The sequence below is a fragment of the Pongo pygmaeus genome, chromosome 14 (assembly GCF_028885625.2).
Source record: "Pongo pygmaeus isolate AG05252 chromosome 14, NHGRI_mPonPyg2-v2.0_pri, whole genome shotgun sequence".
In the NCBI taxonomy this organism is placed as follows: Eukaryota; Metazoa; Chordata; class Mammalia; order Primates; family Hominidae; genus Pongo; species Pongo pygmaeus.
Window position 1 is genome coordinate 95,424,591 of NC_072387.2, and position 17,591 is coordinate 95,442,181.

The 17,591-nt window shown below is 33.4% G+C and overlaps 1 protein-coding gene and 1 long non-coding RNA gene across 3 annotated transcripts in view; one reads left to right on the plus strand and one right to left on the minus strand.

The window, feature by feature from the left end:
- LOC134738074 (uncharacterized) overlaps positions 1-17,591 on the plus strand; it is a 440,002-nt gene that overhangs the window by 126,075 nt on the left and 296,336 nt on the right. The window lies entirely within an intron of this gene.
- SLITRK6 (SLIT and NTRK like family member 6) lies at positions 427-7,082 on the minus strand. The gene is made up of 2 exons (XM_054446789.2): positions 6,579-7,082; positions 427-4,182 (listed from the first exon to the last, which is right to left on the minus strand). Exon 2 carries the CDS (start codon positions 4,156-4,158, stop codon positions 1,633-1,635), a length of 2,526 nt encoding a protein of 841 aa, XP_054302764.2. The 5' UTR covers positions 4,159-4,182; positions 6,579-7,082; the 3' UTR covers positions 427-1,632.

The following is a 17,591-nucleotide window of genomic DNA, read 5'->3' on the forward strand; positions in this document are numbered from 1 at the left end:
CTGTAATATTGTTGAGTAAATTGAAGGGAGTACTTCCTTATGGAAAATGTGTTCCTTCATAGCCCAGTACGTGAGTCTGTGTGGTGTTCAGAAAACATTCCCAGATTACCTTGATTAATTTCACTTTGTCTTGTGAAAGTGTGCAGGTATGATTGATTCTATAATTAGAAAGGATAGAAATAAGCATTTCCTTTTATGTTGCATTTGAAAATTATTTGCTTGAAAGGGAAAACTGCTAGACATACTTTAAATTTGGCTCCCTGTTAAGCATACCAAAAATCAAATAGCCTTTTTCACAACATGAACAAGATACTTCTGTGTGTAAACAACAAATAGAAACCTCCCGTAGCGTGTGTGTGTCTGTATGTTTGTATGTGTGTTAATCCTTACTTGATTGCATGACAAGTAAAACTAATTTAAGAAAGCACATTTAAAAAAGAGTTTTCATTTTAGTTTTATTGTAGTGAGTAGTAGTTTTAATTTTCTTGAAAGGCACCCAAGAATAATTACTTTTGTGAACCAAAAATATATAAAACTGTACAGAATAAATATTTCATAGAAATCTAACTATGCCTTCTTGTAAAATAAAGCTACATTGTCCCTCTCTTGAGGCAACTGAAACCACTTACCTTTAGAAGTGCCTTTTGCTACTGATTTATGGCATCTATCAATGTACATCAATAAAAATAAAATAATCTTTCCTATTTACTTTACAACTGTGAATTACTTGCCACAAGAAATGTATTTCTATCATGGTCATTCAAATTTACAAAGAATTAAGCCTATGAAATAAAGCAAACCCAATAGATTCGCTAATCATATTTACAGCAGAAACTCAGTAGCATTTTAAAAATATCCCAAGAAGAAGAATTAAACTTTGAGCATGAATGACATACTTTAGTTCACAGCAGCACTGACATTAAAATTATCTACACAAAATGTGTAGAAAACCCAAAAAGTATGCTTATTTATTCCACCTGAACTATTAATCATTTTAACTTTTTAATCTTAGAATGCATGAGAGTGGCATTTGTTTAAGCTCAAATGTTCAAAGTTTTGAGCCACCCATGGCCTATATAATTGCAACCTTTCTATTTTTTCTTCACTATTACTATTTATAATTGTCAAGTTCCAGTTTCTTTTGCATTTATTGCAAGAAAGTTAGGTATGTTTGACAATACACATTTTTGAAGTACATACTGGTTATAAACAATGTATTCCTTACATATTATAACTACATATACAGGTACGGTTTTTAAATGATGAAATCCAATTGTAATTAATCCATAGGGAAAGCAATTCAAGAAAATTCGGGATACTTAAATGTTCAACCTTTTTAGATGTGCAAGAGGACTCCTATGAGACACTTTTCAGTATATGGAGAAATATTACTATAACCCTTGAATGATTTACATGAAAGGATTTATTTTATTTGGGACAGACTAAATTGCCTGAAGATAATGCCATGGCTTCTCCCAGTGATCCCTGAGTTTCTTTTTCTTCTTCTTTTTTTTCCCCATAGTTTACTGCTGTGCTTAAGTTCTGATTGATGACACACTCACGTAAGGCACTTACTTACAAGGTATGGACTTAGAATCACAGCATTTCTGCGAAAGCCCTCAAACTCTCCATCTATGTTTGCTGCTCCAGGACTTCTAAATAGTCAGGTTCAGCATGTAAATTAGCTTTAAGTTCAAAATACTCATTTTTCGTCTGTTCCACTAATACCTTCCTTGGACGTGAGTACATTAATGTTTCCATTAATTTCAGCTCTTCGTGGGCTCCAGGATAATGTGCCTCCATATCAGGCTGGAGCTGAGCAATGTTTTTCCTTAGGTATTCTGTGATTCCCAGTTGCTGAAGTTCCCTTTCTTTTTCTATAATGTTTCTATACAATGAGCTGGCATCTTGGAAGGATAAAAATTCTGTTGATTGGTTCATGGTTTTGTATTTCGTATTTGACCCTGTGAGTGGTGAATGATTTTCCCGTTCCAAAAGACTTCTTTGGAGATGTTTTGCATCGCTTCCTTCTCTCTCATTCCTCTCTTCTTCCTCTTCCAGATGCTTTGGACCAAAGGATGGACTTCTATAGACATGAACCATGGGGCTCACCATGTGCTGTTCATAGAGTGAGGCAGAGGGTCTTTCAGTAGTGTGATGAGTGGTTTTATGGCCATACATGCTGTACTGAAGATGCACAGGACTGTTGTCTCTCATTTGCTCATCTACTTGTTTCTTTTTGTATCTTCTCCTGCGGTGAAGAACAAGAACCACTATCCCTGCAGCACAGAAAACAATAGTGATGAACACAATCAGAAGTCCCAAAATTAGAACAGACAGTGGCACAGCATCCGTAAGAGATCGTAAAATAGTATCAGCCGTATTTGTTGTTGTTGCGGGAGTGGTGACAATAATGTAACTAGTCTGTGTTGGCATGGATGGGTTATTTACTAAACCTGGACAGAGAAGTTCACTATTTAGGGCTTTTAATTCCTTTTTGTCGAGATGCCCAGGGGAAGTGCAGAGGATGTCATCTGTCACTGTGTTCTTGCTTAACTTTTGTATCCATTGCTGCAGTCCAACCAGGTCACAGGAGCAGTCCCAGGGGTTATCCTCAAGGTCAATCTGGGTTAGTAAATCAAGATCATCCAAAATATTACTTACAGGTAGATGGGTAAACTGGTTTGTTTTAAGATTTACCTTAGTTAGAGGAACCCCTGAAAAAATATGTGGTGGTAAAACTTGGAGGAGGTTGTTATTTAAATAGAGGACTTTAAGTTTAGGCATTGGATTAAAGGTTCCCGGCAGTATTTCCTTAATGGCATTGTATTCAAGATATAAGTATTCAAGATTATGGAGACCAAGGAACATGCCTTTGCTTAATTTGGTCAGGTGGTTACCATTTAGATAGAGCTTTTGTAATCTCGTTAGGTTCATAAATGATCCTTCTTCAAGAACTTCAATACGATTGTTTCCCAAATGAAGCATTTCCAAAGTGAAATATTCCACTAGATCAGACTTCATTAAACTATGAATAATATTTCCCGCTAGAATGAGCTTTCTAGGATTTTGCGGAGGAGGTCTCAGATCTGATAAGCTTTCAATGTTGCGTTCCTGACAATGTATTAGAAGTCCTGATGGGGATAGGACTTTGCAGTTACAAGGAATAGGGCAGTAAGGTCCTGGAAGTTGAGTGGATGGCTTTGTAATATAAGGTATCAAACCTGGTGCTTTGGTGGGTAGTTTTAGAATGGACGTGGTCTTAGTTGACATGCGGCTATCATTTATTGAAGATGTTGCTGCCAGATGTAATGATCCTGAGGGATCCTCATGTTCTTCATACACTGGTGGAGTGGGGCAAATAGATTCCTTCTTTAGTCTACTGAGTATACTTCCTTTAAAAAATGGAGGACTGTTGCAGACAACATCACCAATTATAGACTGCGGAGGCATGTTCTCCAACCAAGTTTTTAACTGCAATAAGTCACAATTGCAGGCCCATTTGTTGTCCTCCAACTGAAGATCCAATATTCGGCCAATGTGTTCGAGAAAACCAACATAAGGCAATGTTTGTAACTGATTTCCACGAAGATCTAGATGGGTTAAAGGAACAAATCGGAAGATGTTTGGAGGAAGACTCTCAATAGCATTGTCATTTAAAATTAACACTTTGAGTCTGTTGAGCTTGCTAAAGGCACTTGGTTCAATCACTGTGATGAAATTGTTATCTGCTTGCAGGAATTCCAGGTTTTCCAGTCCATGGAAAGTATCCTCTTTAAGAATTTCTAAAGAATTGTGATTGATATGAAGTTGTTTCAGGAGACCAAGGCCATTAAATGCACCTATCTCAATATCTGCAATATTGTTAAATCCAAGGTGTATTGAAATAGCATTGGTAAGCCCAGAAAAGTCATTTGTGTGAAGCACTGTCAAGCCATTATTTAATAAGCTTAGTTGGAAAGGTCGTGATGGTGGCACACTTATTTCAGATACCATCTTGATACCTTTTGCTTCACAATTTATTAGCATTGTGCCATCTTTTTCCTCACAATTGCAAAGAGAATCACAAGCGCCTCTGGATGAGAACACTGGAGTTTGGGAGTGTAAAGATATACAGGCAAGGAGAGATGAATAAAAGAGATGAATCCACAGCTTCATGTTGTCATGTGATGAAATCCGATTCTGTAAAATAAAACGCAATAGCAAGGGACTTTAGTGGGCAGAACTGGGGAGGAGATGAAGCTGACATTTTCAAAATAATAGGTTTTTCTCCAAAAAGCAAATGACTGATTACCATGAAAATATGGGTACCTTGCTGCATTTACATTGTTCTTTTCTTTTTCTTTTTTCCTAATACTCAGACAGGCAAGTCTGGCTGACTTTTAACTTGCATTGTGGTCAAAATATAAAATTTAGGTCAAGGGGAATTTAAAATATTATATCATAAAATTTGTGCTCACATCTGATGAATAACCTGCATTTTAACAGATGAGAGAGATGCTGCCTTAGAGCACTGATACTTCACTATGATGGAAAGTTACATATTTGAAATTTTTTTTTAACCTTACAGTACATACATTTAAGGCTGGAGGATTATAGTATAAGACAAATACATAGTTATTAGCTGTAAGCATAGAGAACTGTAGGGAATGTAAAAAATGATAAAAGAATGTACGTGTGCATATGTGTATGTGTATATGCATGTACGCATGTAGCATGCATTGTCTTCTTTATATTGTTGAACTGGGTGTCACACAATAACATCTAATAACTGTGTCTGTGTTTTAACTTGCTTCGGTTTTGGCTTTATATATATACATATATATATACACTAATTTTATTGTTCATTTTGAAAACCTTGAGGAAAATATGTCTTTGATCATGTAATAAAGTACAGTACCTATAAGAACTCTTTTAACTATTCAATCTAGGGTAGTTTGTATAAGCGTAATAGTATCAGATACATACACTTAAGTGTGACCATTCAAATTTCACTTAAATCATTATATTTAATATTGAATTTCTAGAAGCAGTATATTGCTTACTGCTTTTTTATTACGTTATAGATGAGGTGGAAACGATAAAAACTAAAGAAGCAAGATTAATCTTTAACACACATTTCAGGCTGTTGTAAAAGAATAAACAATGCTTCATATAAACTTCTAGCAAATGACTTCCTAATGAGGTCTTGAAACAGTCTTTAGGGCGCTGAATGTCATCACATAATTAAGCAGCTGGTCTCCTTTATTATAAGGCTTAAAGTCACAAACAATGAAATCTGAAACAAACTGTGCCATATTAAACTTTTTGATGATATTTCAAATTTGGTAAAAGAAAAAAAGGATGGTTCAGAATAATGTCATGTATTCTAATCCTGAAACATGTAAGAAATGCATCTGAAACAGCAATTCATAGAAAGGTTTTGCCCTTTAAATGACAGTTATGCAAGGTAAACATTTATAGCTCTAATGAGATCTAATTTTATTTCCTTCCTTTAAATATTATACTTTAAATTTATATAAACTAAATTGAAATATAAACAGCACATCTTATGACTATTCAACTTTTCAAAATAGTAATCAGTTTTCATTTTTGTTGTTTGAAATATGAACAGTAACTGAATCAAATTAAAATTCACAATCAGGTAAAACATACCAGAACCCAATCAACAATGCTGAAAGTAAACTTGCATTCCCTGAAAACATAGTGTTTTATTGAAAACACATATAGTACAAAGTTCCTGAAAGGCAAAAGGCAACTGAAGAAACAAAACAACATACTGTGTCTGTGTAAAGGGAAAGTTAGAAGACTTTATTTTTCTATAGGTAAATAATTTGATTTTAAACAGCTTTGTGAGCTGAGTTTATAAACAAGCAGCTTGTAGTTGGAGTCTTCAACTTGTGGATTAGCTTCCACAATCACTAAAAGTACTTATTCATAAATTACCAAGAAACAGTAAGATTTATTTCACCAGGTATAGCATCAGAGAAAATAGTAAATAATTTTTCAGTGATAAACTCTTGTTATTTTTTAAATCCTATATGAATTTTATGCTCTTCAAAATGTGCTAGGAAACAGTTTCTAATCTTTTCAGAAACACACACAGATGTGAAAAGTGGTTCTCTACTGACAATATCTGATACAGTGGTAAAGAGGTCAAAAGATACTCATTGACATATTTTCTGAGAATACATATTTTCAAGTCAGAAAATAAGTAGCATACAAAATGCAAAGATTATTCAATATTCTGCTTATATTTGCAATTTAACATTCGCATTTGGAAGTGATCCTTCCTTCAGAAAGCACACATATTTAGTTTCTAACAACAAACTGCATGTTGTAAAAGAAATAGTGGAATATTATATTTGTTCTTCTCTGTAGCCAGCTGTTAGACTAAATGTCTGCTGCTCAGAGAATACAGGCATCTGCTACAGTGTTAGTTGTGCCAGTAAGCAAGAATGAAATTGAGTATCCCTTAATGCAAAGTTGTTTATTTAAAGGAAGCAAACATACAAATTCAATCACTTTACTATAATGCAAAAATAAGTATAAGAAAAGCCTGGAAACATTCATCTTACCTGTAAAGCAGAGACTCTTCCTGACGTTATCTGTAATGCACAGCTGGAAGAGGTGTTCAAAGTAATTCAATTCCTTTATTAAAAAAGAAAATACCAACCACTGCGTACTTTCTTCTCAAATATCACTTTTTGTCAAGTCCCATAGCTTCATAAAGTTAAAACCTCTGGTCAAAGATAGAATACTGAGCATTTCATTGAAAATATTTCAAGCAGAGTGCATACTAGAGCATCCTGAAGCAATTGTCTCTTTTTCCCTCAATTAAAATTCACGGCATACTTCACAGCTATGCTGACTTTTTTGCATATAGTTAACCATTTGCAAGCTGCTGAATGCAGTAAGTAAACAAGATGTTTAACAGAGCTGGGATTGATCACTCTTGCTTTCTTAGGTTGTAGATCCAAGCTGCAGCAATGTTCTCCTTCCTCCTTTTCTAGTATTTCTTGTTAGCTCAGTTTGTTATTAGTCAGATTGCCAAGGGCTGGGAGGTAGGCGTAAATAAAGAGACTTCTTGGCTTTTGACTCAGCCTTTAAGCCCTTCCCTATCAGAGCGTTTTAATCTGCCAGTGTCATATAACACAAGAGACAGCTCCACCTTGGGACTGCTCAACTCCTCCTCTTTCTGCAAATGGTCTTTCCACTCCCTTTCAATACCAAATATAGAGCAAATGAATTTTGATGGAAATAATAACACGTCGTTTTAAATGCTTAATAGTACATTGTGTTGTAGCAAGCTAAATAATACATTATGTTAAATTCTCAACTAACACTGTTCTGTAGTGTTTGCACACATGTGTGCAGGAAACACAAGAATGCTGCCTATAGAGTAGTTGCCTCTTTTTTTCTTCTTTTTTTTTTTAAATCTGGTATTTATAGTTGAAATTGTGCACTAACTAGATTGTAAAATGTTAACATGAACTGCTTCCCTGCAATATTTGTATTTTTGTATTCACCATTTAACTTTTTTAAAGCCTTATGTTAGGGACTCTAAGTTTTTACTTCATTATTTCTTTCCCTAGAGCTAATATTTAATAATTAAACTTAGAAATGAAGATCTTTCAGTTATTTTAATATATTTATTTAGAAGAAAAGCATAATTATTTTAAAATATATTTAAAAATCTTTAAACACAAAATAATTATCATTGATCAAGTTCTGTTTATCACTTTCAAAAATATAACATTGTATCTTTACAGATAAAATGAAACAAGTGAAATATGTAGATATTACAATAACCTGATTTGTATAGTGCTAGCTCAGAGAGAATTTATTCTTAATAGGTTATATCTTAAAAATTGCGTGTTTCTTCAGCTCTTAAAAGTTTCTGAATCATCACTATTATTACTCTTGTTGGATTCGTTATTTCTCAAAAAGCCTGTGGTTGAAAAAATTATTCTTCTTACCTACCTTCCTGAACTTTTTCACATCCAAAGTGCATATACTAGATGCTGTCTTTTATTTGTTTATTCTGTTTAGAATAAACACAGATTCTAGAGGCTTTCTATGTAATAGTAGGTGTCATTTCAGAAAGTGCTATTTTTAAAAAGGAGAGTTGATATAGCTTAAGTCATCAAAATAGAAGAATATCATATTATTATTTAATGATATACACTCAGATTCATATAGTTTTATTGTCTCAGGGTGGTATATTTTTTCCAAAAATATAAGGGCTCTGTGGGAATTTTCAATATTCTCACTTTCCCTTATATTTCCCAGTAATTAAGTTTCTCATTTATTTTAATGACATTTTGTGCTTTAACATGGAAAACAGATGATGATACAGAGGAGGGGGTTGGAAAATACAGTAAAAATAAAAAAATAAGAGAATGAAGAGTATAAGTGAAATTAAATATAAATAATTAGTGTTTGGCACAATTTCCTGCTAGCTGCTAGCCAAATTAACTTAAATCAAGGTAATGATTTAGATAGATAGTTAGAATTCTAATCAATTAAAAAACGAAGGGGCAAGAATAATTTCCCTCTCAACTCTGTAGTCCTAATTTTCCACGTGCATTCCTTTAGGTTTTGCAGTCAAATGCATAGGAGAAATATTCTAGTAGCATAGTATGTGGAGCAAAACTTTTCAAGTCTACATGTGGACAAATGAAAGTAATTTCTTTGTAGATTGACACATATTTCTCTCATGTCCTTCAATTTGATCATATATCTATTTTATCAATCATATACACATAGCAGAAATTTGAAGATTTTTATCATGAATTCCTTTACTAAATAATGAATCTTGTGTTTTTAGTGCATAAATTACTGGTCAGTTGCAGTAATTACTGGTCAATTCCCCACAATGGTAAGGGAGAGAAATATTGATTAAAAACACTTTTTAAAAAAATTATTCACTTGTTCTATAAGTTTTCATTGGGAATAGGAAACTAGAAAAATAATTGTTTGAGGAGCAATCTATAACTTTTAATTTAAAGTGGTAATGTTGATAATGAATTACTCAGCATTATCTCAAACTTAGTTAAAATATACACTAGCACATCTGAAGAGAATGTAGACAAGTCTGCTGTTCTCTAGGTTTTTTTCACTGTAACTCTTCAGTCATTATATCAAATCAGTAATGTAGCCATTCTTTCCAAAATGTTTATTATGGCAGGATATGTGCTAATGATTATTGAACAACATTTATTTTAACAATATTTTTAATTTCCAAGTAGTCAATGGGAAAGTACTTTCTTAGTGTAGTTTTAGTAATAAATTCATCACATGATTATAATAAACAATGAATTTTATTTATCTCCCCACCTAATCTATGCCTGCTCCCCAGTAACTTCATATTATTATTATGTATTATTATTTTTGTTATTATATATAGAGACAGGGTCTTACTCTGTTATCCAGGCTGGAGTACAGTGCAATCGTAGCTCACAGTAACCTCCAACTCCTAGGCTCAAGAAACCCTCCCATCTCAGCCTCATAAGTACCTGGGACTTGGGGCATGCACTACCATGCCCAGCTGATTCTTTTATTTTTTATAGACATGGGGGTCTTACCATGTTTCCCAGGCTGTTCTCAAACTCCTGGCCTCAAGTGAGCCTCCCATCTTGGCCTCCCAAAGTGCTAGGATTAGAGGCTAATTATTAATAATTTTTTTTGGAGATGGAGTCTCACTCTGTTGCCCAGGCTGGAGTGCAGTGGCACTGTGTTGTTGTTGAAGCCGTCTCCTGGCTTCAAGCAATTCTTCTGCCTCAGCCTCCTGAGTAGCTGGGATAACGGGTGCCCACCACCATGCCTGGCTAATTTTTTTTATTAATTATTTTTAATCACAATCTGTAAATTATGTGTTGTTGTGACATTTAACAATATCTCTGCTTTCAGAGTGTATATTTCTAAAGGGCCAACATGAAAGTATTATAATTGCATTGAAGAATACCAAGCAGTCAGAAGACATAAACCCATCTCTGTTATTAATTTTAGAGCAACAGCCTACAGTCAGCATAGTTTATTGTGCATGACGACATAGGAAGTGAAGGCCTTCCCTCCCTGCTTTCTTGGATGCGGGGAGATCATCTTAATAGCCAATGACCTCAAAGACTAGGTGGTAGAATGTTTTATGAAATTTGTTGAACAGATGATGTGTACAGTACAAATAGAATGAAAACACCAAGAATGAGCACTGGAAAAAGAAAAGAAAAAAGTAAAACAATGAGATTTATTCACTCTAAATAGGACCAATTCCACCTCAGAGTGGCTTTCCACCTTTTTTAGTGTCACATTTAAGAGGTAAAGTGAAGACGTGTGTGAGATTGAGTTTAATTCAAAAATCTGAAAGGCTTGCAGGGAGAGAACTCTGTACCATCTGTGGTGTAGACAGAGGCATATTTAAATACTCTGAAGTTAGAAAGTATGAAACTTGGTGATTTTGGGGGGATGATAATACTATAGGGAATTTTAAATATTAGCTAGTCATTTCACTCTTTGAAAAAAAATTAAATAATCTTAACTCAGTTTCACTTTTTACATACTTATTTGATCGTTTTAAAAGGAATATTAAACACATTATTGGGAAACATATTATTGTGGAATCTGCTTTCTTTGTAGTGTCAGGGAATTACACTGAAACTCATGATAATGCTACTAAAATAAAATATTACAAATACTTATAAATAATGCATAAATACACAGTCTCTAGAGACCCTGATACGCTAATTTTATAAACATTTAAAAATTATGTTCTTATTGTGCACAAAAGTTTTCTTTGTTTGCATATACTTTTTGAAAAGTGTCTTTGTGCCATTAAGAAACTTTAAAAATGCAAAATAAATAAGAAAAAATAAAATTCACTAGCAATTCCATAGTTTAAATTTAACTCAAATGTTTATTTTATATTTTCATTCTCTTTATTGTATACACAAGTAATAACTTTTATAAAATGAGAAAATAATATTTAAAAAGAACAATGAGTAAAGTCTACTTAAATACACAATTGACTTATTTACATAAATCCAATTCATAGAATGTAATAATAGAAGAATGTTGCCTTTCATCTTTCAAAATTGTATGCTACACAATTTTCAGATTGTGAACCCAGGGTGTTCTTTCATGTTTCACTGGGAGAGGACAAAACACTTTCTAAACATTACTTTTTCTGTTGCCTAAGAATAAGAGTTTAATTATTATGGATATCTTGACTTCCGATAACAACATACAATTAAACTAAGAGACTAACTTTTAGATGATGAAGAATAGAAAATGTTGCTAACTTTTGCAATATACACACATCTGCAGATGAGTAGGTCCTTGGCACAATGTTCATTGTGTATGACTTACCTCAATGAAAAGTCGTGTGTCCTGGAGGAAATGTATAAGATACATATAATGTTTTATGGATATATAATGGATAAAAAGACTAGAAGAAACACTATGGAAATACAGAGGAAGAAGCGATTAAGTAAGTCACCTTGGGGAATTGGAGGAAGGCCTCACCATGAAGATGACATTGAACTGGATGGATGTTTAGGAAATTTGCCTTTTGCATTGTACCTTTAACAAAAAGTTTAATTTGTTATGTAAGTCTTATGTTTCCTTCATACTTAATTTGATCTAATAGCAAAGGTATAAAACTGATACAGGGAGTGCTTTATTCTAAGAGAAGTTGTGTAATAAAAACTTCCTCTTGGTGGTTTTAATTCAATGAACACGAATTCTCTAATACCCGTGTTTAACCTGGCAAAACCTAAAAGAAAACAAAACAGTAACTTTCCTCTGAAAGCTTAAGCTATGACCAGTCTGTCTTCATATAAATCCTATTGAAAAATTTCATAAAAATTCCCACTTCAAATGGAGGACTAAGCAAACTTAAAAAATACCTGAAAAATGAACCAAAAAAATTGTGAATAAATGTTTACACGATGCATAATGAACAATGTGCAAGGGAACAAGGTGCATTGGAATAATTCTAGATTGTGAGTTATTCTGACTGTAGGGAGACACTGTAAGGAAGGGCTTATGTCTACTTCATATTTTTTCTCCATAGCACTATAGTGTGTGTTGCACATGGAAAACAGTCAAATAAGTTGTTTTTTTGGGATGTTCTCACCGTTGTGTAATCTTAGGATAGTTACTTCCTTGTTCTTCAGGAATGTATTTAGACAGATTTTTGGCACCCATATAACTAAATGCTATGGATCAAGATTAAAAATTAAAAATAAATAAATTGATCCCCTGTATATTTCCAAATGTTGTTTGGTAATTGTACTAACACAATCTATGCAACTAAATTATTTTATATTCAGATGCTTAATAATAAGAGTAGGCAAATGCCACATAATTAAATATGTGTGATAGATCAGATGCTTGGTGAACAACCTGCAGGACATATTAAATTCCTGGATGTCTTCTATTGTCAATCAAAAATCATACATCACTGCCTCTGCTTATCACCAATTGTTGTGTCATTGAGGGATGCAAACTTATTTTAATAGCTATAATCTTAAAAAATTATACAACCATTTTACAAAAAGTCAATTGCATTTATTTCAACTTACAATAAAGCTGTCAAAACCAAGATTATCCATATCAAGCATAGCTAGACATTTTTTTAACTATTATTTGGGATCATCTCTCTGGAGATCATCTCCACATAGTTGAGTAAAAGTAATAACTTTTTAATTTTATATGCACAAATAATACTCAAGAAGATGCTATTCAAAAACTAATTGCTTATTCCACATATTTAATATGAATGCTATTTTTAGACATCAAAAGAGAAATATCTAAAATGATAAAGAATTTAAATAATGCCAATGACAATCTAAGGTTGATTAGTTGTCATGCAAACTTAAATGCCAAACTTTACATTTGTCTGGACAGAAATAAAATACTTTGTTACAACTGTATCTATATGCAATAAAGAAAGTAATTGGTAAGGTACACATTTGTTGAGAAATAGAAGTGCATAGTTCAACAGATAAATTGGTACATTTTTAAGTTTGTACATTTTGACTTTACAACAATGAAATTAACATAAAAAGACATTTACTGAACTATTACTGCCATCAGTGGGTATTATATTAACCTACATAGTGAATAAATCATTACTGACAGGTTTTACTGAATGATATTGGCTTTTTTGTTAGCAGAAATTTTACTGAAAAATTCCAGAATAATATAAGATATAATACATCTTGGTAAATAACATTTTTAGTGTTACATAACTTAGAAACTAAATATTTGTACTATAAAGAATTCACTTAGATACCAAGAGAAAGTTTTTCGTTTGGAATCAGTCTATAGTCAACACACAGAAATACATTTCACTTCTTACATATATACCTATGTGAAAAATTTAGGCTATAAGGATAAAGGGATATTTTTGTAAATGTAATTATCTTTTTGACTATTTTACTGTATACATCTTACCTCTATTAATCTCCACTATCCCTTCTAGAACAATTTTTCTTTAGAACATTTTTCAGAAGTTTGAGTATCCTATAAAATAATACCATGTATATTTTATGTTTAAGAAAATAAGGATAGCATTAGCTATAATTTTCATGTTTCCATATACTGAAATAGGACATAAGCTATTATGATATAATAATAAAAATACACAAATACTAATAAAATTATAATAAAAACCAATAAAATCTATTAACCAAATAGCTATATGAAGTTATACCTGTTTAAATGGACAGATTCTCCTTGATTTTTCATAAGGAAGAGAGGAGAAATGACCTAGTAATAGTCTGTAGGAGGAAATATCAGATAAAATGTGGATATCTTCTATCAGATTTCCCTGGACAATATAAATCCAAATTCTATTCTCATAAAATATTCATTTGTACTAAGTAGGATTTCAAATTTCTTTATTCAGAAATAGTTTTAAGTTTGACGTCACCTGACTACAGAAAAAAATACTCTTTTTGTGTCGTTTTTTGGGGGGGACTAATAAAAATCAGAGAGGCATTTCTAACTAGCAGTCCCTCATTTTTTCTGTAGCTCCCACGTACTGAATTTAAGGAGTTCCGCAATTTCAAATAATTATTTGATGGCAAAATCATATTTAAAACCTAGCATGTCTTTCTTAAGAAATGAATTGATTCAAAATAGCACTTACCTGCTCTTCCTTCCTTTATCTAGAGACACGTCTTCCACAAAATATGACTACTCTTTGATGTTAGTAGAAATTACTTTTTAAGAATCCTAGATTTGGGCGAAGAAGGAAGGAATGAAAACAGGGTTTTCAATCTAAAACCAACCTTGAAAATTTGTATAATATTAATAAGAGTTAAAAGAATCATTCCTAACACCTTCCTTGGTTCAAGGCATTTTTACTCTTCTACCACCCCCTAGTGGATTTTTTAAGAAATTCTTACCTACTGAAAGAGTTGGAATAGCATGCCACTACTGTTCAAGTTTTACTCTAAATATATAGATTATATATGTAGTTGTTCTACTGCCGGATCATAATTATTATTCTGGTGTTTTAAAAGTAGATTTTTAAGAAACAATGGACAACCAAATATTAACATGATTAGAAGCAAGGTATTACAGACTGAATTTGTAGGAATCATTGACCATTTCTCAGCATGTTCTTACAAAGAATTAAAAGTTTATCTAAAAAAAAAAAGAGAGGGAGAGAACATGCTGCAGTTATTAAGCAGAATCAAACTATCCTACATGTTTTTTTTAACCTTAGGTATTTAATTCATAACATTAAGAAAAATAAGGCATATGTATGTATACCTGTGAGCACTCCACATGAATGTAACTACTATAGCTAATCTACACATAGTAACAGTTTTATCCTTAAAAGATACCTATGGGACAACTACTATTACAATGGGAAAATTGGAGCATATAGAGGTAAGGTAATTATTGGCACAAAATTAAGAGGCAGAATCTATATTCACTGATTCACTTCCCTCTGGCTTCTAAATTTGTTTATTCTGCAGATGACTGATACTCAGAACAACGGTTTTAATAAGTGGATACAATTTATAGAAATATCAGGTTTTGGTTCTATACATAATAGGAACACATTTTTTTAAACACTTGTGATAATCTTTTTCAATAAAAATACTTTTTGAAAACATATCCCATTCAATATGTAAGCATTAATGTCAATTGTGGGCAAACCATTGCATCAGTTGAAAACACAAAGATGAATCATTTATATTTTTACACACATATTTAGGATTCATATACAGATGGTCTCCAGCTTAGGATCGTTCTTATTATTTTTCAAATTTATGATAATGTGAAAGCCATACACATTCAGTGGAAAGCAGTAGGATACTCTCTATGCTGAGCAGAGCCAGTGAACAACACCTCCCAGCCAGCCACCGTGATCTTGAGGGTAAACACCTGATACACTATAGCAGCGGCCCCAAACCCCTGGCCACAGACTCGATCTGTAGTCTATTAGAAACTGGACTGCACGGCCGGGCGCGGTGGCTTACGCCTGTAATCCCAGCACTTTGGGAGGCCGAGGCGGGCAGATCACGAGGTCAGGAGATAGAGACCAGCCTGGCCAACATAGTGAAATCCTGTCTGTATTAAAAATACAAAAAAATTAGCCAGGCGTGGTGGCAGGCGCCTGTAATTCCAGTTACTCTGGAGGCTGAGGCAGGAGAATCGCTTGAACCCGGGAGGTGGAGGTTGCAGTGAGCTGAGGTTGCGCCAGTGCACTCCACCTGGATGACAGTGTGAGACTCCGTTTCAAAAATAAATAAATAAATAAATAAATAAATAAAATAAAAAAGAAACTGGGCTGCACAGCAGGAGGTGAGTGGTGGGTGAGCCAGGGAAGCTTCATCTGTATTTACATCTGCTCCACTTGCTTTACCACCTGAGCTCCATCTCCTGTTAGATCAGCCACAGCATTAGGTGTTCATAGGAGCATGAACCCTATCGTGAACTGTGCATATGAGGAATCTAGGTTGCACACTCCTTGTGAGAATCTAATGCCTGACGACCTGTCACTGTCTCCCATCACCATCAAATGAGACCATCTAGTTGCAGGAAAACAATCTCAGGACTGTCACTGACTATACATTATGGTGAGTTGTACAATTATTTAATTATATATTACAAGGCAATAGCAGAAATAAAGTGCACAATAAATGTAACTTGCTTGAATCATCCTGAAAACATCACCACTCCCCCACTGGTCCATGGAAAAATTGTCTTCCACAATTTGTCCCTGATGCCAAAAATGTTGAGGACCGCTGCTGTATAGTGGACTATGTTGCCAGATGATTTTGCCCAACTCTAGGCTAATTTAAGTGTTCTGAGTATGCATAAAGTAGGCTATGCTGCATGTTCAGTAGATTAAACTTATTAAATGCATTTCTGACTTGATATTTTTAGCTTATGTAGGTTTATCAGGATGTAACTCCATCTTAAATCAAGGAACACATGTATATTTAAATATAATGAAAGATAATTATAATTTATTGACTGATAAGTTCTGCATATAAATGTCAGTTTCCTTATCAGACTACATTATGTTAGTCATCTATACTTCTTGTCCTTCTATCTCTGTAGATGAGAATCAAGCTGCTATAAGGACTGACAATAAGAGGAAGTCAGTTTATGTAAGCTCCCACTCGTTTACTTCAGATATGCCTGAGGAAAAAGCCTCTAGTGCAATACATAGACCAAAAGTCTTAAGAATCAGATTCATGTTTCATGCTCTGCATCTCAGAGCTCCTTACTCTTCCTTATCTAGGGTAGGCCTAGATATTTTATAAGATTTTCCAAGTAGATATGTAATCTTTCCTTTATAACAAAAATAACTCCTTCCATCTGTGCCATCTCCTTCCTACTCCACAATAGATACAGGTATGTTTCAGTAACTGAAGGGGTAGGCATGCATTGGTAATGTGGGTGGGTGTGCACCAGACCCCTGCGATATCTGAAGAACAAACAAGGGCAGGATTGAAATAGGAGAGCCTGTGTTCACCAAACACGACAAAGGGCTGTGATGATATCACTTCTTCTTGATCACCCTGCTCTCCCTTCTCACAACACATGTAACAACTTAATACTTCTTATCCTCCCAAGGATTTAATTTTGCTGTCTTTTGTTAAACTTTTAATATATTAAATTTTGTATTTTTCTTGGTATTATGATGAATACTAGTTATTTTACTCTACCCTAATATGGTAGTTAGACCACCTGAATTCCTCACTGGTGATCATGTTGTTATTCTTTCACTAAATAAACGTAAACCATAGTGTCTCCTCTCCCACGCTGTCAATTTCTATTCTTATTGCTTTCAAAAAACCCACTTATATAATAACTCTTTAAAACAAATGTACAAGTTTGTTAGATGTAGGTACAGATTGAGAAAATATGTTCTCAACAATATATGCATGAATCATTAGGTTATGAAAATTGTGATTTCTAGTTAGTCTTATACTGAAGTCTTTTTAAAAATTTTGATTTTTTTGTACCTCTTCTAGATGGGTAAAGTAGCTTTGTAGCTAAGAAATTTATGTAGATTTATGATAATATGAAAATTATTAGAACAATACTATAAATTCAGAATC

Coding starts and splice junctions, on each gene's coding strand:
- SLITRK6 (XM_054446789.2), bottom strand. CDS start 4,158: ATGAAGCTGTGGATTCATCTCTTTTATTCATCTCTCCTTGCCTGTATA.